The 25,380-nt window shown below is 42.8% G+C and overlaps 1 protein-coding gene across 1 annotated transcript in view; it reads left to right on the top strand.

Annotated features, from left to right (window-relative positions):
- Window positions 1-12,744, top strand: part of RFK (riboflavin kinase) — a 238,573-nt gene extending 225,829 nt beyond the window's left edge. Inside the window, exon 4 of the mRNA XM_069625845.1 lies at window positions 12,209-12,744. Coding sequence (XP_069481946.1) covers window positions 12,209-12,336 — 128 coding nt within the window. The 3' untranslated portion in view covers window positions 12,337-12,744. The remainder of the gene's footprint in view (window positions 1-12,208) is intronic.
- Window positions 12,745-25,380: the final 12,636 nt, after the last annotated feature.

The raw sequence follows: 25,380 nt of genomic DNA, 5'->3' as shown, positions 1-25,380 counted from the left end.
AGCCAAGGATTTTGGCACCTATGTCTCCAGAGAGGAGTCGGCGTGAAGGCAGAACACCTGCCGGGGGAACACAATCAGGTGGCAGACTGGAATTCGAGATACCCGAGGGACTACAGTGATTGGCAGCTGGAGGACTTGGTATTCCAGGAGATCATGCATCGGAGAGGTCCGTGTCAGACTGATCTGTTCACTTCGAGGTTGAACAGGAAGATCTCCAGATTTTTCAGCTGGAGACCAGATCCAGAAGCGGCGATGACAGATGCATTTCTCCAGGTATGGGGACCAGCGAAGGAATATGCTTTCCCACCTTTCGCCATGATAGCACGTACCTTGGCACAGGTCAGGAGACGGGAAGCGATAGTGATTTTAGTGACACCCGATTGGAAGGGTCAAGCATGGTTCCCAGACCTACTGGAGATGTTTTACGATTTTCCAATTTTATTGCCACACAGACAGGACATAGTCTTAGGCCCAATGGGGGAGATTCACCCGCTGGTGAAATCAGGGAACCTGATAGCATGGGCGATTTCAGGAAGACCTGGGCCAAGCCAGGTCTTTCGTGGACAGCTCAGGGATTTATCAGAGAGTCATGGATTCCGGGTAACGGGAAGGCCTACAGAGTGGCAAGCAGAAATTGAATAATTGGTGTTTGGAGAGGCATAATAATCCCATACGAACTGATGTAATTCACATAGTGAATATTCTAGCAGGCCAGGCAGCTCAGGCTAAAGCATACAGAACTATTAACACCTACAGATCTGCAATATCTGCAGGAAATGAGTACATTGAAGGGAAGCCAATAGGTGAACATCCATTGGTATGATGATTATTGAAAGGTGTTAGGTGTATGCGATTACATGGCATTTTCTGAAAAGCCCAGATTATGTCCAGTTAGGTGTCTGAAAGCTTATGAAGCGGAGTCAGATGCGGTGAGACCCATGGGGGAATGTCAGCTGTTAATAGCGATCAGAAAGCCTTTTAAAGCAGTAGCTTCAGCCACTTTGGCCAGATGGGTGAGATGGTGCATGGCAGAAGCAGGCATTGACATAGGACAGTTTGGAGCACATTCTACTAGAGCTGCTATGGCGTCATCAGCCTTTTGTCAGGGGCTCGCCTGGAAGATATTTTGAAGGCGGCAGACTGGTCTAATGAGACAACGTTTAAGAATTTTTATTTTAGACCAGTAGAACAGAAAGCGTTGTTGGTGGTAAGCTTTAAACGAGCATAATCTGAGTCTTGACATAGAATACAGATTTTCCACACATTTGTTACAGAAAGTCATGATTCTATTAAAGACTCGGAGGCGAAAGATTATTCCACCCAATTCAATCGCTGTTATGGATGAATGATATCAAAAATATGTTTTGAAGAGTTATAATTTGTAAATGTTAATGTAATGTTTGTTATGATGCGATTGCCCACCCGTTAAGGAAGAGATATGTCATGGAGTTTATATTTTTTGAGAGGAGCATAGCATAAGACTCCGTGAAGAGGGATCAAAGTAAAGAATAAAGAAGTAGTCTACCAGTTGGGGCGCAAGTTATTTGGTTGTTCGATCAGCGGCAGAAAGAGGAAGCAGTTTGGAATGTTCAGTGTTTATAAGGGAAAGTGAAATGTAATTGGACTGGAAAGGTCACATGGTTTTGTGGATTTATGAAAAACGAACTACAAATTTGCTGCAGTTCTTGGGATTTGTAGTTTTTATGTTATAGTTTTTCATAATTGTTTGTTTATACTTTTGTGCTCGGGAAGTAAAGAGAAGATTAGAGCATAATCTTTCGCCTCTGAGTCTTTAATAGAATCATGACTTTCTGTAACGAATGTGTGGAAAATCTTTATTTCATTCGACTTTCATGAAAAACTCGTAGGCTCATGTTTTGCTATACTGGTTCACCAATGTGGTTCCTTTTGATGTCTCTGAAGCGCAATCTCATTCTACTGCTGGAACGTGAAATGCATGTTGAATTTGGGGCAATTGTGACATTTTCTTTTCAAGATCTCTTTCCAAACATCTGTGTGGGAAGATAGTCCTGTAACAATAAGGTTTTGCCTTTGTTCTTTGAAGTAAAAAAACATTAAAAACAAATGTTTCTCTCAAAACTAGAAATGAACTGCTTGTTTTGTGTTTTATTGCTGAGTTTATTATCTGACAATGACGAATTCAGTTTTTAGGATTATACCCAGTGACAACAGTCTTGCTGCTGAACAATCTGACTGGTAATTAAGCTAAACACAGTACGCAAATACGGAGCTCGACGACAGGGATCCATGCCTTGAAGGTGTTTTACAATCCACCTGAGCACTGTGCCCCTCACATTATCAGATGAAGGTCTTCTCTGCCAGCTATAGCTATCGGGCATCGTGTGGCTAGCTCCATGCATATTGGTGGGGCGCTCTTGGAAGGCCACTGTGCTGCCCTGTGGCTGTTACATGGGAGGGCAACCTTCACTCTAGGGGTCAGTACATAGTTTGGGGGAGGTGGCAGTATTCCGGCTGGAGTGTAGCATTTTGCCCCTTCATCCCCTTCCGCCTCAAATTTCATACTAGGTCAGTGGTGGTAATGCTCTCTGGTGGCATATAGCGCTCTGCCAGCTATCTTTAGAGATGCCAGGAACCGTGTGTCTGTTCGTGTCTACACTGGAGGGGCATTCTGTGGTCTTTGCGGCTCTGTGACTGGCACCTAGGAGGGTCCTCATCACTACTTGTTCTACAGATTTGTTTCATGAGCTTGCAAAGCGACACAACCGCTTTTGTTTTGTTGAAATTGCAGTCTTTCCCAGCACCCATTTCCCCAGCAGACTGACTCCACGTCCTCTTTTCTAGGGCAAGGGGAAGAGGAGGTAGGGAGTGTTGCAATAGGCCAACCTTGGCTATGTTGGGTGGTTTGGTGGTGCTCCCCAAATGGGGGAGCATTGCACTATGGCAGCAGTGGCTGATCGGGTGCACCCTTTGTGCCAAAGCATTCAGCTGATTGCAGGTGAGAGGTCCCAGCACTGCTTGCTGTCTCTTATATTAAAAATTTAAATCCCACTTTTTGATCCCACTTTTTGATCCTGACGCTAGCCTCTTTTGCTCCCACAGAGAAAGGACTAATACCCATCACAGTTGTACCTATTTTGCACTTTGCTGCTCCCACTCTTGTTGGCTTTTCGGTTGGTGCAATAAGGATTTCTGCCCATCACTGGTCTGCACTTCTCGGCTCCCCGTCCCCATGGCTCACAAGTTCCCCCTCTGGTGATCCCCGGATGCTTCTGTCATCTTTTCTTGTGCTGCCCATCACCTTTGCGTGCCTACAACAATGATGCAGCTCTCGCTGGTTTGACCCATCTCACCCACCATCCTGGAGACAAGAGTGAGGGAGGGCATCCATTCCTGATGTTCGAGCTGTCTCTTTCCCCATGCATGCACGAACAAGTGAAACATGAAATACAAACCTAAATGTTTCGGTGAGCATCTGGAGGAGTAGGCATTTCACATACACGCTCCTCCATATGCTGGCTCACACATGACACTACATTTAACTCCCCCCTTAAGGGAACAGAGCCTCCTAATATAAAGGGACTCATGATTGGCACACATTTAATCGGACGTCCCTTCATAGGTGCTTGAGCCGGTAGCATTGCCATACCAACCACATTTCTTGTTTCTTAAAACCCTGGCTAAATGGCCCAAAGATGCACATGTAGCTAAACATATAGCACAGCATTGTGTGCATATTAGGTTTCAGTTCCTAGTAACTAATGTATTTTAGCATAGTTCATGCCTTTTTGCCGTTTGCGTGCTCCATATCTGTAATGTATGGGAGGAGAAGTTTAACTCTTCAAATCTCCAAGTTTGATGATAAATAAGTTAGAGCTGCAGATTTGGTGTATTGTGTTGCGGAATGCTTCTAAATGAGCAAACTGAGTGATTATTTTGATCTTTATTTTCACAAATATCTATTTAGCTATGAGTAAACAATGTAGGCCTGATAATGTAAGAGCAAAGACGGAGCTGTATACTAAGTAGAGCTGATGATGTACCAGCCTGCATGGATCTTGGTAGAGCAGGTGGATGAAGGATAATTGTCTGTGCTAGTGTGCCCCTGGTTAGGAAAGGTGGATTAAAGCACCACGGTTTAGGGATGAGAAAGGATGTCAAGGAGTTTATGATCACCCATTGGGTGGAGCAGCTGGGGAATGTATCTATATGTAACCTGCAGAGCACATGTACCTACCTCCTCCTTCCTAGTACATTTGTTCTGTATGTTGAGCACATCTTGCAAAGATCTATGTAACCTGCAGGTGACAGATCTGCTTTTTTAAACAAGAGAAATAGTCTTTGAAGTACATTGGCCACATTATAGCACGATCTGGCAATGTGGAAGCTAAGACTTCTTGAATACTGGAACGGGTCGTTCTATATACTGTAATTCTGCATTTTCTTTTAAGCAGGAATTTGAATTACCCACATTGCTAAACAAGTGTGAAAGTCATTAACAAACTTGTGGTATTCTATCATAAATTGCGATGCAGTACTGCCTAATTGATTCTGGTTAACCCTACCACTGCACTTCATACGACTATGGAAGGGAAAGTGGATCCCATATAGTTTGCAGTGGGGCTAATTCACAGCAGCTGTTTCCCTGCCTTTTTTGCAGCTTTTTTTTAATGTGGACGGGCTCTCATGCCAGCCTTCTACACCTCAACCCCTTTCCCTATGCTTATATTGACAACAAATCGCCAACTCCCACCCCCATAAAAGTGCTACACAAAAAAGCAGCAAAACGGCCATGGAAAAAAAAGCAGGAAAACTGGCGCGGTGTGTGGGCACGGAACCGAGGAAAATCATTCTGTATGAATGATACGAATTAGAATAATGCTGCTGTTATATGGATTGTTCGTGGAATTTCGATAGCTCAGAGTATATAGTCCGAGTCAATGGAAAATACCCAGTTGGGCAAATACACTTGATATATAGGCATATGACCATGGCAGTTTTTAGATTGTGCCATGGCTGCCCACCACCTGTGAACATGTAGTGGGAGTGAGGGGTCATATGTTGTGGTTGCAAGTTTTTGGAGTTTGGTGTGAGTGTATACTTGAGAGGATATGGAGATGACGATGCTCTTGAATTACGAACAACACTCACTCTGAGAGAGTAGGTGCAACAGCTCAGTCTTATTGTGGGGGATAATTACTAATGCGTCAGGACCAAACCTGACATCCCATGCAGAATTCTAGTGATCTTTCTATGGCTTACTTTTGTCTCTGCATGCTTGGGATTTCAAATAGTAACTCCCCTACGGTGACTAAGGCACTGCAGCTTAAAGCAGTTGAAACCTAAGAGGTAAATAAATTGTTCTATGTTGTCAGGATAACCAAGCCAGGGCTATGGTCTAATTTAATGAAGATTGCCCATGCTTATAGCGCAGGGTAGTCTTGATTCTATTAAAGACACAGAGGTGAGCATTATGCTTTTCTTTCTTTATTAATGCTACTCACAGCACTTTACATTTTTATAACTTTAAAACTCAACACATTTTTGTTTACTCAGTTCTTCTGGAGCTTAGGAAATCAAAACGTTTCAAAACATTCCATCAAACTACAAATCCACATGATCCTCCTGCTTCTGGTAGTCTTGGGAGTGCTCTCTTGAGCCTATCAGAACATGTCCCGGTGTATAAGTAGACTTCTCTCCCAGGTCCTTTCCTCTTTCTTTGACATTGAACTCTGCCCGAATCTGTCCAACTTTGAACTGTGAACTGCATCTGTGTTAAATCAACTGCCCTCTGTGCTTGGACCACAGCTCTGCAACTGCTGATAAGAGGAGGCTACCGTAGAAATTCAAACTGGTGTGCTCCACCTTGTTCACTCCTCAGGTCGTCTTCTGCTCTTCCAGAATGCGCGCCAAACTTGGATAAGTCAATACCTGCCCAATGCATAACTTCTCTGCCCCATCTAGCTATCGTGGCTGTAGCTACCGCGTGGTAAGGTTTTCTACACGCAATTAGGAGCCGAGTGACTCCCATCCATCAGCCTCACTTAAGCTGTGGCTAACTCGTAATCCTTTATAAACTGAGCTACGCATAACTTGACATTGTCTGGGAAGTATGGATAAGAAATGACTGTGGAGTCGGCTTTCGTTCGCTTTGCTACCTTGAAGGCCACCCCTTACGGGTAAAATCTTCCTGTCTATTTCTAGCACTTTGATATCGGAAAACTCTCCTGCATGCTACCAAACAGAGAAGCATTGCCACCTTCCCCGACAGTTGAGACCATGAAAGACTCTTATTGTCGGCCCATCTGAGAAACAACTGAAATACCTCTTTCAAGTCCCAGAGGACGGAATATTTTGTCTCCTGTGGCTTACGCACCTTAACACCCTTGAGCAAATGGAGCACTGTTGTGTGCTCCCCCACTGGCTTCCCTTCTACTTTATCATGCCCTGCTGATATAGCAGATCTATATACTCCTACTGTCCTGTAGGCGCAACCGTCACTAAACCTATCTGCTAAGAAATTCAGTATGGACTACAGGAGCCCAAACAAGATTAATACTGAGGACTGCACAGCAGTAGGACCAGCGTTTCCACGCGGCACCATGATCCTAACGGTGGAAGGCACCCAGGAGTCCCTAATACAGTCGGCATTGAGTTGCAAAATGCCTGGCAGCTCCCATCTTTGACTGAGACCCTGCACACGATCAGGCACAGACTGCCCTCCTCCACCAGTGGGTGAAACTGCCCACTGGGACCCTGCAGAGTGTTCTGCCTGTGAGTAAGTATCCTCTGAAAATCAGTGGAAAGTTCCATCACTACTGGAAACTATGGTTGGGACTTTTATAAACTATTATTTATTTATTTGCATTTATAAAGCACTCACACAGCCCAGGGGCTGTTACAAGAATCTGTCTGAGTTGCAACAGAGAGAGGTGGGCGACCGGTTACATTAGCCCGCATAAATGTATTGTTACAATGTATAGGTTAGTGGCTTGGTTACAGTCAACTTTCATTGGTTAGATAAGCTTGAGTGGTTCTCCCATTAGTTACATTGTTGAAGCCTGCATAGGAGGCAGCAGGGATACATTTGAGCTGCGGTCATACAGGATCAACTTTAGATAAATAGTCTGGTTTTGACGGCCTTGCAGAAGGTGAGATTAGAAGGTTCACTTCTGATGGAATGAGGCAGTGAGTTCCAGTGTCTGGAGGCAATGAATGGGAAGCTAGCGCCACCGCCTCTTGCACGTTTAATTGTAGGGACTGGCATAGTATTTTTTAACTAGTTCTGCCAGCTCCCTGCAGACCTTCGCCAATACTCTCGTCTGCATGACGAATGGGGGAAATGCATAGTGGACTGCTCCTGTCCACTGCTGCAAGAACGCATCTGTTCCCCCTGCCCCAGGGTCTATCCTCCAGCTGAAGTACTTGGGGTCGGGGGGGAGGGGGTTGGGGGGGAGTGGAGCAGGGGGTGATGGGAGGGGGCTGGTTTGGGCGTTCAGCCTGGATGCAAACAGATCAATGTCTAGGGGACCCCGGGTAGAGCCTCTAGTCGCTGAAATCTATGAGATATCGAGAATTCCAGTCTGCTACGACGTTCTGCTCCCCTGGTAAGTGCTCTGCAGATATCGTTATGTGATGTTGCAGGCAGTGATGCCAAAAGTATTTCACCAATTCTGCTAGCGTCCTGGAGGAGGTCCCTCACAACTTGATTATGTAACGTATTGACTCTGTCTCTGGTGAAGGCTCGTACAGCGAAGGAGCCTGCCCTCTGTTCAAGGCTTTCATATTCTGCAGCCACCAATGCAGCTCTGTAAGAGCCTCTTGATCTTGTGTGACAAACTGATGAAGGCCTAAGCCCCCTCTGAGGTGTATGATGTTTAGTCTCTGAAGTGCCCTTTAATGAAGAGGCCCGGGGAAAATTGCTTGAATTGAGGCTGCTAGGAGACCCACTATCCGAGCTAGATTGCGAAGTGAAATAGTTCTCTTCGTAATGACTGCCCTGAGTTCTTTCTTGATGGCTTTCACCTTGTGGCGCCGGTAGCTTGAGTAACGCTTTCCTGGTGTCTATAAAAAAAACCCTAAAAACTCTATCCTCTGAGCGGGATGTAGATCTGACTTTTCTACATCGATGACGAAACCGAGGGAGGAGACTAGGTTGCAAACCCACAAGGTTTGATCCCGCAGAATGACTGCACTCTGGGCTAGAATAAGGATATCGTCTAGGTATACGATAATTCTGATCCCTCTCTCCCGTATGGCCACTGCTACTGGCCTCATAATCTTGGTGAAGGCCCAGGGAGCTAATGCCAGCCTGAAGGGTAGACATGTGAATCGCCAGATCTCCCTGTTCCATCAAAAGCGAACAAACCTTTTTGTTCTACTGCTATCGGAATGGTAGGATACGCGTCTTTGAGGTCTAGAAAGACGCGCAAATCACCTGTCCTGAGATCTCGTAGAAGGTGTATCCTTCCATCTTGAAGTGTCTGTACGTGATCCACTTGTTCAGACTCTTCAAATTTATCACTGATCTCACCTTTTACCAAGAACTTATTGCTGAGAAAACCTGGGTCCCCCTGCATTTCTCTCTCTATAGCGGCCTTGCTCGCTAGGCTGCGCAATTCGCTGTGGAGCAGGTCTCGTTCTTCTAGGAACGTATACATTGCTGGGGGTTCTCAGGAATGCCTATACATTCTAGGTGCATGCGTGATGCCGCCTGAAGCATCCATGCATCGCTGGATAGCTTGTGCCATTCGCGCAAGGACACTATCGGGGCATCTGCGCTCTGGGTAGTCACCACTTGGTGCGCCCTGCTGCCTGTACGCTCCTGTTCCCCAACGGCTTCTGGGAAAACGTGTTCTGGCTGGGAAGAATGTATCCTGTTGTCTATTCTCCCAGTACTGGGCCCGTGGCCCTTGGGGTCACCGCTGCATCCCTAAACGACCAGACGATCGACTCCGATGCCGTCCGGTCCCGATGAAAGCACATCCTGGGAAGATCTTGCGTACAGAGCTTTGCGCCTTCTCTAAGGCAGAGTATGTTCCCACAAACTGAGCCATCTCCTTGATGAAGGCTTCTCTGAAGAGTAAGCCCTTCGCTCTTTCCCCTGCTTTGTACGAAGCCAAATCATGGAGTTTGCTATCTATTTTTAGCAACACACCTCTCTTCCTCTCTGACGAGAGAGCGCAGTTAGCGTTGCCTAAAAGGCGCACTTTGTGTCGAGCTCCCTAGGGCCTGAACGTCTACTGGCGTTTCTGTTTCTTTGGCTCTCTGTCAGATCCATGATCTTGTCCTGGCAGCCTCTCCAAGCTCGGTCTACCCGTTTTCTAATTTCTTTAGCTGTCTTGGTGACGAAGGTTAACATTTTCGGGTCTTGGTTGGGGGTATCCGTCACTTTGCCTGGGAGGTCAGGTCTAGGACATTCTGTCCTCATTTTGGATTGGACCACCCTGTCCAGTTGTTTCCTTATATGTTGGGATATATACTTCGCCACTCTGGGCGACGGTACCCATTCGGTGGCGTTGGGGATATCTAATCGCCTCTGGGTGGAATATGTCACCCAAAGTCTCCTCCTCTTTTGGAGGCGGATCGTTGATGTTAGGATCAAGAAGGATCTCCTCTTCTTCTTCCTCTCCTTCGTTGTCTGGCGAATAACCGCCATCATCTTGGCCCCCTTCATTGTTCACCCCTGGAGCAGGGGGTCGAGAGTGTGGCACTGTCGCCTTCAGCAGAAAGGCTTTCTTTAGCCTACTGAAGGGATCGACCTCCTCTTGGGGTCTAATGTCTACCCCTTCTGTGTGGCTCGGTGGGCATGGGGGGGTCAAAAAGGACATCCTCTTGCAAGCCTTTTTACACACCTCTTGATCAACCACGGTCAGGGGGTGTCTAGCTGAGGTTCCCTCTCCAGGGCTATCTGCTCTTCTCTTCCTGGATCTGTCGAGGACTGCTTTCTGTTTGCCTGGCAAATCCTCCAATAGATCTGATCCCTGCGCGAGGGGCTGCACACCCTGCGATACTGCTTGTGGCTCTTTTGAAGCTAAGGGACAGGTCCTTGTCCCCCTTTGTGGGCTCCTCCACCCACTCCCTAGAACTCGCCTCTGTAGAGGCGCTCTGTGACACTTTAGGGCCTTCAAACTGTGCCATTCTGTGCTCGAACTAGCGAGCGGCTAGGGAACTCGGCTGTTCAGCAGCCTCTAAAGTATCTCAATCCTAAAGTATCTCAATCCTCATTATTATGTTAGATTTTTTATTAAGCTCTACACTCTGAGCTTTCAAGCTGCGTGTGCTCCGGTGCTGTATTGAGGGCTGGAGGCTGCTGGGATATGACGCAGCAAGTCTTCCGTCCACGGGGTCCTCGTGCCCCACTTCACACGTAGCCTTATCAACAAGTAATCTCTATGCAACCGTGCGAGAGGGAAGGCGGAGCCGGCTGCCAACTGCGAGCGCGTTCGCTCGCGGCTCCGGCCTCCGCTTCCTTGCAACTCAAACATTGACTATGCGCGCTTCTCTGAGACTTTTGTCATACAACGCGCATGTCTACACATGTTTTCTGAAAAATTGTCAATACTCCTTATCGCAGAATATTAGCCTGAAACGGAACGACAATGTATAATCCTCAGCGCAAACTTTATTATTATATATCGCGCCTATGTTTACACATACTCACGCAATATGAGCACTGAAAGAGTAAATACAAGGATTCACTTATCTGAGTGCAGCAATAAAGAATGGGGAAAGGACCAGGGAGAGAGGTCTACTTATACACAGGGACAGGGTCTGATAGGCTCAGGAGAGCAGCCCCAAGACTACCACAAGCAGTAGGATCATGGGGATTTGTAGTTTTATGGAACATTTTGAAACTCTGGGACCTTTTTGATTACCTAAGCTCCGGAAGATCTTCTGAGTAAACAAAAATGTGTTGAGCTTCAAAGTTATAAACATTTGAAGTGCTGTGAGTAGCAGTAATAAAGAAAGAAGAGCATGCTCGCCTCCTGTCTTTCCATAGAATAGGACCAAGTGTCCCAATCAAAGTGCAGTTCTCTATTCGATCAACACACACTTGCATGGATGTAGCCCTTTCTAGCTCTTGCCTACTTCTCTGGACAGTCATTGGTTGACAAATAGCTACTATTATCCTTGAATGTAGACCTTATGTAGGCCTAGCAAACAATAATAATTATCAGCAGGAATACCCATCTATGTACCCCCTTTTGGGTTCTTTTTAGAATTGAGTAGTTCTCCCCCACCAACCAGGGGTTACTCTCCTTGGCTTAAGGCCTCTTCAGTCTGTTATTAGCAGCCCTAGCTAGCACCTGGTGTTGGTTCTAGTCCCAAGCTGGCTTTGCAAAAGGATTTTCTTATTTAGCTTTTTCTTGCCTTTGCTTCGATCTTGACAGAAAATCCCAACATGTTTTTGGCATTATACTTTGCTTCTGACAGGGTCTGATCTGCACTGCTCAGTAAAGTTCTCTGGTTACACGTTGCCATTTCTCCACCGGCTCCATCCCCCCCATAACTAATCGTGATTCACGGATTAGTTCTAATAATTGTTCACATGTGTTGTCTTTCCTTGAATACAGTGTTACAATTGTTTGATTTGCCATGGGAGTGTGGGACCAGAGGGCTTCAAGTTTTCTGCAGCCATCTTGGTGTCCTGTGCAACTGTTATGGTTCCTTTGTGCCTCTGCAGCCTAGCTTTCTGCTTCTTGCTACGCAGCATCCATAGGTTCACTGCATGCGATGCTTGCAAGTTGTTAGGCCTTCTGCGATTTCAGGATCTGGGTGAGTGTACCGTCTGCAGCTCGAGTGGATTTGCAAGTTGTCCGTCTGTTACATTGGGTGATGGTAGCAGGCTTGCAAGTAGCATGCTTGGTTGGATCTCCAGTGTCTGTGCCAAATCCCTTTATAGATTATTTGATCCTAGAAATGCCGTAATTTAAACCTCAATTTCTCCAAGTATAATTCTGTCCCACCGATGTACACAGTTCCCCCTGCACATGTCCGTAGTTACGTGAAAGAGGCTTTGGGGAACCATTCTCCTCAAGGGGTTGCTTCAGTTAGCAGTGGCTTCCCAAAACCTCCTCATGATTTCTCCAAGGGGACTTCGTCACATTACACAGAATACCTGGTTTTGAACATGTCTGCTCGTTTGCTCACTGTGTTTGATCACTGTGTTTGATCATATTGATGACTTTATCAGATCATTAACATTGGTTTTCTTCTAAATCTGCAGAGGCACTCATTGCTGCTATTCACAGCGACATTGAAGAAGCAGAGAGACAGCTGGATTTGCCAGAATTCCGACAACTCAAAGCACGCTTTTTTAACAACACAGATGTCAATTTACCAAACGGTTATTGATGAGCTGTTTTCATAAATGTGTATTATGTATATTTTTAATTAACTACCTGTAATTGCTGAACCCATTTTAGTGTTGTGGTGTATATGTGAGGTAACATATTAATTCACAGGCACAAATTGCACTAGAGCTAGGAAGCAATTCCTGGAAAACCAATGACTGCCCTAATCAATGCACCAGGTCTGCTCATACTTTTTACTCCGTCACTTCTTTGGAAAAGGGCTAATTTATAAATGTCATAATGTTTGTTTTACATGGCGCCAAACTGGTAACATGATTAGAGGAGTACCAACGTAATATATTGTGGTTTATTTGAAGAATTTCATCACGCAGCAATTTGGTGATCTATCCTAGATAGCGAGAAAATGAACACAATGCCGTTCAATAAAAATGTTATGGCACTCAAAAAATTAATTTTAGCCAGAATTCTTTACAAATGTTAAACCTCTGAAATTAAGTATAGTTAATGATATTGAATTCCCAGATCAGTTATTACTGTAAATGAAACTTTATAAACGTCAGGGGGTGCATCTCTCGATGGACAGAACATTACCTTAAAAAGGGTGAAACCCCAGGCATCTGCACATTTGCCACGGGTGAGACCTGCTTTCCTGAGAATTAATGAGGTCCAATAAATACCCTGTTCTTTGCCATGGTGTCCAGCCACGAAGGTCTGCAATCACGTTTTAGCTCTGTGTTATAAGTGACACTGTTCCTTTCTTATCAAGAAGAGACACAGTGCCAGGGCATTACAGTTACTGTATTGGCTTTTAAATGCTACTTACACAATCTTCAGGTCCATTCCCTGTGTTCACCAGATTTTGTATGTGTCGTGCTTTTTATCGTTCTAAAATACACATTTTTTGCTTCCTTTTTTTTAACACGTTTCTGCAAAAAGTACATGCGGTTATCGAATGATCCTCACTTTGGATTTTGGCACGGTGAGGTATTTCTCCGATTAAGGAATCTTGTAATCCTGTGTTTCCCAAACCCATTTGTTAGGGGCATAGTGAAGGTCATCAAACATCTACTACGGGATTACTTGTTGGGTTCTAAACCATAACCAACTTAATGTTGAAAAGAGGAACAGCAGGATCACAGTGCTTTCACGTTGGTTACACTATCAATATAAAAACGTTGCTTCCATAGCCTTCTTGTCAGCTTTTCTTTTGCTTTGTGCACTTAATTTCCCCTACTTTCAGATTCACACAAACTAAACAAGATGAGACCATGAGCACCATGGTGGTATTTAAGACGACTTCAGAATCCCCTGCAGGAATCTGCTTCTTAATGCATGTTTTCCAGCCACATTATTTTGTGAACCTTTTGGTACTATCCTTGGCTGCCAAGATTAAAGTCCTTAATGATTCTCAAGTCCTTTTATTAGTTCTATAATAGCACTTCATTTTCGACTGAAATAAAAGTCAATGCTATTTATATAGCACACACCACAGTCAAATTAATCTTCGGTGTTAATAATAGGTGTACGTTATTCATGTCCAACACCCCATTACTCATTTTATTCATGTCACTTAGCCTACTATGCTGGCATTCAGGCCTCTTACCCACAGGCCCCTGGGCATATGTGCATCCCACTACAGTACTTCGATTGTTCTGTTTTATGGTTTGGCCAATTCATGAAGTTGTTCTGTGGTTGAAGAGGCTTCTGTCTTTTCCTAGGGCGGTCCCTAGTGATAGTGCATGAAAATGTCAATGTTTATGTACTGTGCTCCTTATGAAGTACGGTCTGTGTGCAGGTGCGCAGCGAACTTTGATGCCAAGTATGTCTGTAGGACTTTGAAGGATATGATGTTGGTGTAGTCCTTCTCTAAATGACCCATGCCTTTTGCTCTTGGAATATTTTCTCACAATATTTTTTCCAAATTTCCATGTATATTAAATGTTGGGTAGGAAATAATTTGTCTGTATTTGCATTCTCTAGAATTGCAGTTTTCTGTTGATTATCTCTCTACCCCCGTAGGGCAGCATAGGTCTGGCAAAAAGATGTGACCATTGTTTGTCACACTAGTCACTAGTTTCTGATCTGTGCACTTTATTTGTTTTTTCTTCCTAATTTACTCATTTGAAGTTGAACAGTTGCAGTTGATTATTAAGACATTGACAGTTAAAATGCAAGGTTTGCTTTGAAGTCTTTTACTATTTGGAATGGTAACTAGGTTTTAATATTGATCATGATTTTAAAACTTCAGACGTTTTGAAATGTTAGTTTGCATTGTTAAAAATGGATGCTCCTGGAGTTCTGATTAGAGCTATACAATGTTTTATTGTGCAAATGGTTCTATTGCAAACCTTTACACAATTTAAACATAGACCATTCATCAAACAATCAAATATAAATGATAAAATATAACAATTCATTACATTTAAGCAATAGTCATTCACATAAAACACTATCAATAAATATCCATCGCAACTGTAAAATCACTAGCAACAATCCACAATTGTACACTTCCCTAAACTTATACATATCTCAAACAGCTTTTCCAATTTCTTCTATATAAAGTGCGCAGCAGAAGTTATCACCAAAGATTCTCCTGAAAAAATATTTCTCTAAAATTGATCCACCATAATGGACAACAAGTCATTAACAAACATGGAGTAACCCTTCATCAATTTATCATAAAACCTGGAACATCCAATAAGTGCATGTCTGGCAGTCTCAACTATCATGGTACACAACCTACGTTTTTGTTGATCAAATGGAATTTTGGCCCAGGAGCCCAGGATTTCGTTAGTATGGAACATATTAAACCTTAAACGCATTATAAATCTCCTTCAAACCCCACATTGAGCTTTAAGAATGTAAGAAAAAGGGCTGGGGAAGGGAAATCCTTGCTTAATATATCCACAATATTTTCTTTTAGGGACAATCTTTTTACCAGAACATGAACATTTTGCATCTCTTCCATAAAATTCCTAAACGTACCATTGGGCTTCACATCACCTTTAAGCATCAAGGCAAATTGATAAAGCAGAGATATCGGGTTGACCTGAATTTTCAAATCAAAAGAGCTGCAGGCTATCTTCTTCCATTGCGTCATAATAAAGGTAAGCCCAAGTTCACAGCAGAGGGCTTCTACAGGTATGCACTTGGGCAAGCCGAGGTTACTTCTCCAAATGTTTCCCTCCAACTGTTTGAGCCATTTCACCTCTTTTTCACCAAATGCTTTCAAGCGATACAAAACGCATGGTATTATACTCATCTTATATATTGTTAAAAGTCCTAAGTATACTGCATTAAGTCTATTATATAATACATGAATACTAGTCAGAATTCATTGCTCCGAAGTCACCATAATGAAGTTGTACTCTGTGAAGGTATCATGGAGTCGACACAGACAACAGATTCAAATGTATTCTCAAAACCTTTATTTAACTTAAAATGCATCATGGGGTAAGGCCTAACTTACCCTATGCTAAGGTTGGAAGAAAACTAAGGATAATCTGTGTCGGGAAGTCCAAATGAAATGTCTGTGTGCAAAACCTATACCTGCCCTCACAACTAACTGTATGCAATATGTAGGGATGTCAGCATCAAAATGATAGTTTTCAAAAAGAAAGTTCTGAGCTTCTGCTAGCTCTCGGCTTATGATCAGCTTCCCCTTCCTTCCCCAAGTCAAAAACAATTCACAAAATATCAGGGCTTCCTTCCCCAAGAGTTCAGATCAGTTTTCAAAATTAACACAGTTCCTTGTGACCCTTCCCGGCTCCTTTGGTATGAATACATTGTACCAGTTCACTTAGGCAGTTCTGTTTCTTAACTTCAAATTCCCATATAAGGTTGTTGCAAAACACATACTACTTTATGCATACACTCACTACTTTATGCATACTTTCATTGACTTTTCCATGCAGGGCACTCTGTCTAGGCGCAGTTGTCGGACCACATGATCCATCCATTACAGGTCGCACAACTGCTTCCATCAATACTGAGCCAATGCTTCCATCCGACAGTGTTTAGTTGATGCCCCATTGTCACGCTCGTCGGACACTGTACTGTGACTTGCTTAGCCACCATGCACTTGGTTACACTTTTCTGTATTCCACTGTTTCTTACCAACACAGGTTTTTCTCTTAACCCTCTCAGCTTTGGGCCAATATTTGGTTTCTCATTTTTATACCCTTCTTGGTATTCTCTTGACTGTCATTACTTGTTTCATACAATACTTTCTGTGGCATCTGCCACATGTAATACTTTGCTTTCACTCCATTCATGAGTATTTCACTTGCTTGTTACCCTGTGTGGCAGTACAAAATGCTTTCACTTACTTTGTTAATTCGGCATTCAGAAAGGACTTTGTTATGAGCAACCGGAGCATCCTGATATGCATGTTTCCCCGTGTTACACTCACTGGTTTCATGCGGCAGCTTCCTTCGGCTTGCCGTCCTTCGTGACAAACTTCTCAGTGCTCCTCCAGCATTTCGGCTTCCCCAAATTCTGTCTCTCCCTCGCGGCATCCACAGAGAGCACTGTTCGTTCGCCTGGTTTCCTGCAGCTCCAGCTGGGGACAATGGGAGTTTCACAGCTTCTGCTGCACGTACCCGTTCAGGAGGGTAACAGGATCTCCAGACCCTCGCAGCTGATCACAGCTCGGCATCGCTTTCCTGCCCAACCCGACTCCTGGCACCCAAGTCTCTAGCTTCCTTCTCTCCAGCCCTGTCCCATTCTTTCAATACGGCAAGTGTTTTTATATCCATCTGGTGTGTTAAGTGACCCCAGGGTGGGTCATTGAGTTCAATTGCCTGACTATGGAGGACTTCATTAGGCAGACATGCCTGGTTGTTACATCGGTATGCCTCCATAACCCTCTTCTTCGTGTCAGTACCAGAGTGGTGTTTGAAACTGTTTGCTTTATGAAAAGGAGCACATGTAACTCAGTTGTGTCTCTGGTATTTGTGTGTCTCAGTCAAATGAGGATGTGTCCTCCTAGTTGGTCTCTTTCTCGTCCCAGTACTAAGGTGGGGTTTCTGGGGGACAGTTTGGAAGGAAGACAAGGGAAAGGGTTGACCATGGCCTTCGAAGGCTTTAGGGATAGAGGTCTCATTGTGAAAAAGGGAAATGGGGGGGATACCATGTGTCACCTAAGGACGTCCTCTTCCCCAAGTTGCATACACCCTGGAGAGCCTCCCTCGCATATCCACCACCAGGGTCGGGATACAAAAGTGATGGCCTTTCCATGGCCAGCTAAGAGGAGGATCCAGGGGGAAAATAAGTAAGGACTTCATCGGGTCCCTCACACCAACCTCCTTAATCGGCTGCCGGTAAGGCCCCTCCTCATGCCACCCCCTGCCTATTCCTCATAGCACCGCAGGCATTCGAAAACAGGAAGTGATTGCCCTCTTAGAGGAAAGAACCCTACCTTTCCTCTAAGAGGGCCACAACGGTTGATACACCGATATTCAACCTAAAATTGTACAGTTTGTCAACCAGGCGGAAATATTCCACTGCAGGGTTCAGTCACATCAAAAACAACTAAAACTTTGCTCTTGTTGTCTATCAGATGTGAGTGTGAGCCCTTCCATGGACTATTTCCCTGTATTTGTCAACATTGGTTCTCTACTTCTGATGTAAAATTAACTGGAAAACAAAGGAAAATACCTTTTAACTGTCCCCACTGAGTTAAAGTTCTGTTTTTAGTTTACTTCTATGCAATGTCATGTGACAGATTGGCTTCCTGACCAAGCCACAAGAACTATAAAGCTTGTTTAGAAGTAACATACTGCTAAAACGTTTTTACAGACTAGTCTGTGTTTGATCCTCCACCAATGCTTTTCTCATTGCTTGGGTACAAACTTGCACCAGTATCTGTTTCAAGATGGGAGTGTCTCCCCACTTGGTCTACTGCCTTGTTTCAAATGTACATTTTATGAAGCTCGATGAATGTAGCATTTGTACTTTTGTCAGAATCAAGCTTGAATTTAATATTCCTAGTTTGGCGTCATCTCAAGATGGTTGCCACATGGAGTTCTAAAGAAACGTATTTAATGTTCTCTTTTGATCCGTGCCCTTTCTTGTGTAAAGCTATTAGTAAGTCTGATCCTGAGCAGTGTAGGAGTGGTGACGAAGAACCACCATGAAATATGTCTGGCAGAATATTTATATTTGGTATTAAGTTATATAGTTTCATAGTTTTGTTGATTCACTGGGACTGAATTCAGTGAATTCTATGTGCATATGTTGAATAATTTCCTGAGCTCTGTTATGATTTAAAGATAATCTGCTGTGAATTGGAGACATTTTCAAGATTGCTTGTTGGACCTGGTTACACTGACATCCTTTCCATATATAGTAGGCTGGACCCAGGAAATGAAAAGCTTTGCTTCAGAATTCTGTCACTTTGAACCTTTAGAAAGATGGAGGGGGAGGGCTGCTTGCACCAACCATCAACAGCCAAGTCCCGTCACAACTCATCTCCCAATTCCTAGTTTTCCACCCTGTCAGATGCACGCAGTGAAGCGTTCTTCCAGCCGCCTACTGTTTTCAGTAGCCTGGAAATATTTTGCTGTCCCCCATTCAATTTTACTGTGTCACGAATATCTTTCAATTCATCTGGTCAACATGTTTTCGAAGTATTGCCTCTCTCTCTCTGCACATGCTGTTGACATCTGGTTGTAAGTCCATATGTTGTGCTAATTAGTTCAGTGACTGATCCTCATTGGCTGTGTCAACTGTCTTGCAAACTTTCACCCAGTAACTTCCTGTCAGTTCAGTTTTGGTACTAGCTGAGGTCCTTCAAACACGTTTAGCCCCCATGCTGAAGAGGGGGCTAGTATCACACTATTAAGCATGAGCCCTTTGCGCTAATGAGAAATCAATTAGCCCACTCTTTGGTACTATTTGCAACTTTTAACAAAGGATAAGTAACTGTTCAGAATCCCTCTGTACTGGATAAAGACTAAAGCATAGCAATTCCATTGCAAAAGCTAGCAAAATGTGAGTCTTTTGTTTAGAGGGATACATTTTGCCTCTGTATTATTATCCAGAATTGGCAACCACTCAGGTTTGCAGAGTTTCTACTCAGGAAGTTGAATTTGTATTTTTATTTTGGCTGTCTGAAGGCAAAGAAGCTACCGTGGAGTAACTCAAAATGAACGCCAACCTAACTGATACAACCACCGAGCAATAAAAATGCCATGCACATGAGGCAGGCATACCTTTACATGTTTCTGTTTGTATTTAGACATAAGATGAGTAATGTACTTCCCATTCTATTGAAAACCCCTTTCTCTTGATCAATGCGTGAGATTCTTAAGTCCAGTGTACCTTAGTAGTGACCTCCAAATCCCGTAATGCTGTTTTTTCTTCTTCCTGCAAATCGCGTTATCAAACAGAAGACTAATTTTTTATTTAAACCAAAAAATGATTGTCATCCGGATCTGAATACAAACATTAAATATAGTTGAAACGATAGAGGTGATGCAGACTGATCCTTTTCTTACCAAGCAGCATGCATCCGTTTTGGGAGAAGGGCTCTCCTCTTTTTGCAAAGTGTGGGCAAATATCATGGCAAGAAAACCTAGGTTCTGAATATAATCGGACGGATAGAGTTTTAAGCTCTGCAATTACTCTTCCATCACCTGTGAGGATTCAAATGCCATTGCCTCAGTCATTGCAAGAGATTCTTAATCTTCTGATGTTGATGCAGAAGAATTGGTTTCAGAGAACAAGGAGGGCGTCTGCTTATGCTGTTCAATCATTCTCAAGAAATCCGAGGACTAGGGCCAGTTTAATCTATTGTGGTTATATACAAGTTTGTCCTTCTTGCTTGACAACTCTAGTTCAACTTTTGGAGTTCATTTAATTGGAAAATTGATTAACATCTGTGGATCTTTGGGATGTACATTTCCACACGGAAATGATAAAGGAACATCATCCATTTGTAAGTTTCACCAGGGCAGGCTGTCGGCAAAAAATGCATTCCGTTTGGACTCTACACATCCTCAGGAGTGTTCAAAAAGGCGGTCTCTCTGTATAAGGAGCCCAGCTTCACTAACAGAAAAAATACATTTACCCATATCCGGATGGCTGGTTAAAATCTGGCAATGCGGTTTCCTCTTCTGGATAGGATTGAGGCTTTAAATCCTTTTATACAGGAACAAACTTCTGTCTGATTTCAGAGACTACTGGCCTGGGACTCATGACTTAGTGCTACAATAATAAAAATGCACAGTGTAGTCTGGCATTACCAGGTCAAACACATGGCCTTTTTAATCCATTCAAAGCTTTCTTGGATGACCGCATGCCTTTCCTGACTAGTACAGGTATTCTGGTTCAATCTTGCAATATCTACCTTTCGTAATGTCAACATTTCTCAATACACCAGATGACCTATTTTAGTTATGTCTCTTTTTGGTTGCAAACACTTTAGCCGCAAGACTAGAAGAACCGCAAGCGGTATTATCTTAAGACATCTGTTATTTTTATTTGTTCACTTCCATAGTCCCCCCCCCTCCCAGAGGCTTTGATGAAATGTCATCTTCACCAGGAGAAAGTACTTCCAGTATAGACGTTGCTGTTCTTCCGGTGAAGAGAATTTACATAATCTAGACCTCTCTAGCGCGCTTGGACATTTCAAAACCTTTTTGGCAATCCATCCTTTTATTTATAGCCTACAGTGGACTTTCTACAGGCAACTAAGCTGCACAAGCTACGTTTGCAAGATGGTTTTGTTTTTTTCATTTACAAGCCTTATGCACTTTCAAAGCTCAGTGTCTCTCCGTTCAATCCAGCATTCGTGGCCTTCCAAAGGCATTTTTACCAAAAGCAGACCTCAGTAGGGCAGTAACCTTGGCCACTCCCCGTGCTATCATTATTCTCCTGATGCATCTACCAAATAAAATGCTGCTTTTGGTCAAGAGTATTGCACAACCTTTCTCTTGAACATTTGCCGGGCATATGCTACCTCCTACATACATTTTTGGGGATGCTGAATAGGGAGAGCAGGAGGTTGCAAGTAAAAAGAATGATACAAACACAATGACACTCCACATTGAACACGATTTTTCTTCAAATTGGTGTCAACCGTTTCTTGTGAACACATCCTATGGTTTTGTGAATGCAACGCTTAAATCCATCTTGACAACTTAGCCGCAGAGATTTATTCCCCATTTAAAGAGACTACAGAACCCAATTAAAAACCAAAACTATGTACATCCCTACTCACTTGACCAATGCTAGTCATCCAACTACAATAGCATCTCAAGCCCAGCAAGCATTCAGTTGTAATGTACACTTGAAAAAGATGTCCTTAGATCATTCATTTTGAAATCTCAAACAAAGCGCTTAAATTAGTGATGTTTTAAAGAGGCACTATACATTTTGCTAGCCCGTTTTCATTTGGCTTGTTAACCTTATTATTCTTTGGTGTTAGTTGTGAATTAAACTGTTTTAATTGATCCTGTTCAGTGGTTTTGTGTTTGTGGTTTGGCTTCTGTTTTTCAGTTTACATGTAATTTTATTTCCCTCATTGTGATGCCCCCCTTGGTCTGTTGCATTTTCTCTGAAAATCTCCGTCCTCGAACTCTTGAATTCTCTAGGTTTCGTGGACACTGCTTTGCTATCGTAATGTGAATATTGATTTTTCTTCTGGTAATATACCGAGTCACTTCGAGTTGGTGTTCTCTTACCCTTTGATGTTGCCTTAGTCTTTGTGAAGAAGCATTGTCCACATCTTTTAATGTATTTTATTTTACCATGCCCTTAACTCTAGCCTCATAGACCACCTTTTGTATGCTTAATATGCTGTTGCTGGGGGCAGTAAAATTGGGCTTGCAGTACTGAAGGATTAAGCACCTTTTTTAGGCTTTGTTATTCCAAACCTCTGCAGTAGCAGTGAAGACGGGGGAAAAAGTGGTATCTTTTCAGGGCAGCCAACCTGTGACCATTATGCATTCCTTTTTCCGGTAACTGTTCATACTTACTGTCGTTTCTGCTGGTTGAAATTAGGTGATTGATTGCTGCAACAAGTCCCACCGCGGGAACCTCTTTTGCTTGGCCTTGATTTCTATTAATTTCTTTCACTCTCTGTTCTTTAAATGTCACAGAAATGCATCAGAGCAGGTGAATAACGATACACTGTGATGATATACACTATATACACAAAGACGTTACTAAAGCACAAGTGAGCAGGTGTTGTCACTGATAGATAACATTAACTGGTTTTGGATACACTTTTACTTGTACTGTGCCTGAATTTGAGAAAAAATGTTGATGATCTTGTGTACCTTTTCTTTAGCAGTCAAACCCAGCATTATTCTGGAAAGCATTTTCTAGTACTATTGATAGGGTGATGAGACATCCCGGTTTTGCCGTAACTGTCTTGAAACTGGGCCTTATGTCTCCAGAATGTCTTTTTAAAATGTATTTTATTTTTTATTTATGTATTTATTTTGTTAACACCCTTTCGAGGTATTGGGGGAAATGGAGGAAGAGTATAAATCGTCTTGGTGTACAATGCCTGTGCACCAATAATTGAACTTTACACTTATGAACTAAACAAAGGTTATTTATATACCTTGGTAATTTTACATTAACACATAAGCCATCCTGCGATGGGCTAACCCCCCCACCTCCCCGCCCCTGCCTTTCTGTTAATAGTCACATTCCTTAGCCGATTATGCTACAGGGACTGTGAAACTGCTCTGTAGCAAGACCTGAAATGACAGTCAGTTGTTTGGAACTTGTTTACACTCGCTGCTTTACACTGCACAGTTTATATACAGAGGAAAGTCTGGATTGCCTCCGTCTCCCCCTCCCCCCTGACCCACTCCCCACAACCGAAGTAGTGTCGTGGTAACCATTGTCACATTGTAGTACTATTTTTATGTCTGTGGTCTCTTGATTTTTTATTTTCAAATTCTGGTCACCCTAACTGTTGATAAACTCAACAATTTCTAAATGCTTTCGTCAGTGGCATGTGGTTTGGTTGGACTGTCAAGTGAACGTAAGCAAGACTAATCCTAGAATTGTTTATGAAGGCACATTTTATTGGACGATGGGAGTAAGTTAGTTATTTGATAAAGGGCCAGTTAGATGATTTTATTGTTTTAACACAGCTTGGCTAGATTATGACCTTGAAGTCATATCTGACAAATGCCTTGACTTTTTTCCACTAAATAAAAGCCCATGCTACTGACCTATGTTGCCGCTGTCAGCAGTGCAGTTGAGTTGAATAGCCCCAGGGAGTGCCTTAATTCAATGAATTTGATTAATTGAATGTATTTAATAATATTTGGATGTGATGCAAATTGTAAACTGTAACCAAAATGGAGTCCTATTCTTATAAGAAGGCTTTTCAGCTCAAGGAATTAAATGCCTGTCATTTTGTTAGTGGCATGCGTAATCACCGGGTCAGGACTAATGTTAACGGAGTCAGCCTGTGGATCTTGGTTCTGGCTGAACTAGCTACATTGAACAATTAATTCAAAGGTTATGTAGGATTGCAAGTTCCCTTATGTCGTAGTTCTATATATGAACTATTGCAATTTTTCTTTTGCAATGTTTTTCATTGTATGTAATTGATTACTGTTAAATACATGGGTTACCTTTTGATGTAAATGCTATATTAGCAAACATTGCACTTGCTATGAAAGCACACTCTGTCAGTCATGTACCAATTTAATCATGTGAAAAGTCCGATTTTGCTTTTTGTAGACGGAAATTGATCTACAATTGCATGTTATGTTTAGAAAAAATACAAAAGTATATGCTAAGCTATTATTTATTTGAAATAATTTTGCTGATAAATGTTCATAGCCTCGCTGATCATCCATTTGTTATTCCGCTGCAATTGTGTATTCTGTACGTGTCAGTTTAAAATATTTTTGGACCAATTTCTTTCCATGTTTACTGTGCATGAGTAAACCCATTTTGCATGCGTTTACAAATGTAATTTTACACAAGTCGAAATCAATAAACTATTTTCAAAATATATTCGTATTGATTTTATTCCTTATTATACATTTTTTTTTTCACAGCAACAATTTATCACTGAAGCAAAGTTTTTCAGTGCACACTTACTAGACAAAAACAATCTGCCTCAGTAACACAAAAGGTCCATGGATTTCCCTGAAAAAAAGTTTTATTGCAAACATTATCTTAAGTGGGCGATTCTGGTACTTTAAACTTTCATCAAGGAACCCCTGTTAGGTCTGCATTAATACATTCCCATTTTGCTGGTAAGACTATAGTCTGCCTTCATAAGAGTTGCTATTGCCCTACAAATGTGGAATCTTCTGTTTGTAGTCCTGTTTCATTCTGGTGTCCAGTATCATCTTCCATATAGTTGAGTGGGCAGCATGAAGAATCAGTACTGCAGAATATATTCCCTAAAGATTTTCATTTCCAGCTCAAGGCTCCACATTTTTTGATGAGGGGGGCAGCAGTGGCTCCCTTGGCACCGTTTTGATGCCACTTCCACCCTCTGGGAGCCAAGTTACAGGTTTTGGCAAAAGGTCTCTTAAAACTGCATGAAAAACTTTTTTAATATATCTAGAGAAACAAGTCCAATATCTAGTGGTAATTGCAGGCATTGTTTATTTTTTTTAAAGATCTAAAAGGGACCTCGACTTGGGCGTGACTGTAACACTTTCCCTACTGTGACATGTATGTACCCATGATCCCTTACACGTCAAGGTCCCCCAGATAGTTTTTATACCATACTGGCCGATTGCATTTATGCAGAGCTTGTGATGTGTTTATTGCTAAAATGAATATCCATCTTATCACGTCTTCACACCATTTCAATGTTCGGCAGTTTCCAGGTTCCCGTCTGCAGATTTCCGTGATTGAATTCTCAATAGCTGTCTGCGGCCTTCACCATCAGGCTTTAGTCGTCACAGTAGAGAGAGTAGGTGCCCTTTTCCCCTCGACATCCTCCATTAATGAATGCCTCTTCCTATTCTTCCCCTTGTTTGGCTGATCTTTTTCTACTTAATAATGGAGAGAACTCCATTTTTAAATGTTTTACTTCCTGTGATAGGAAGTTTCCTTGGCGGGACACTCACAAAGAGTGTAACTGTCAGGC

The sequence above is a fragment of the Ambystoma mexicanum genome, chromosome 6p (assembly GCF_040938575.1).
Source record: "Ambystoma mexicanum isolate Mex_15411 chromosome 6p, UKY_AmexF1_1, whole genome shotgun sequence".
Lineage (NCBI taxonomy): Eukaryota > Metazoa > Chordata > Amphibia > Caudata > Ambystomatidae > Ambystoma > Ambystoma mexicanum.
The sequence above is the reverse complement of the archived record's forward strand: the minus strand, read 5'-3'. Positions and strand labels throughout refer to the sequence as shown.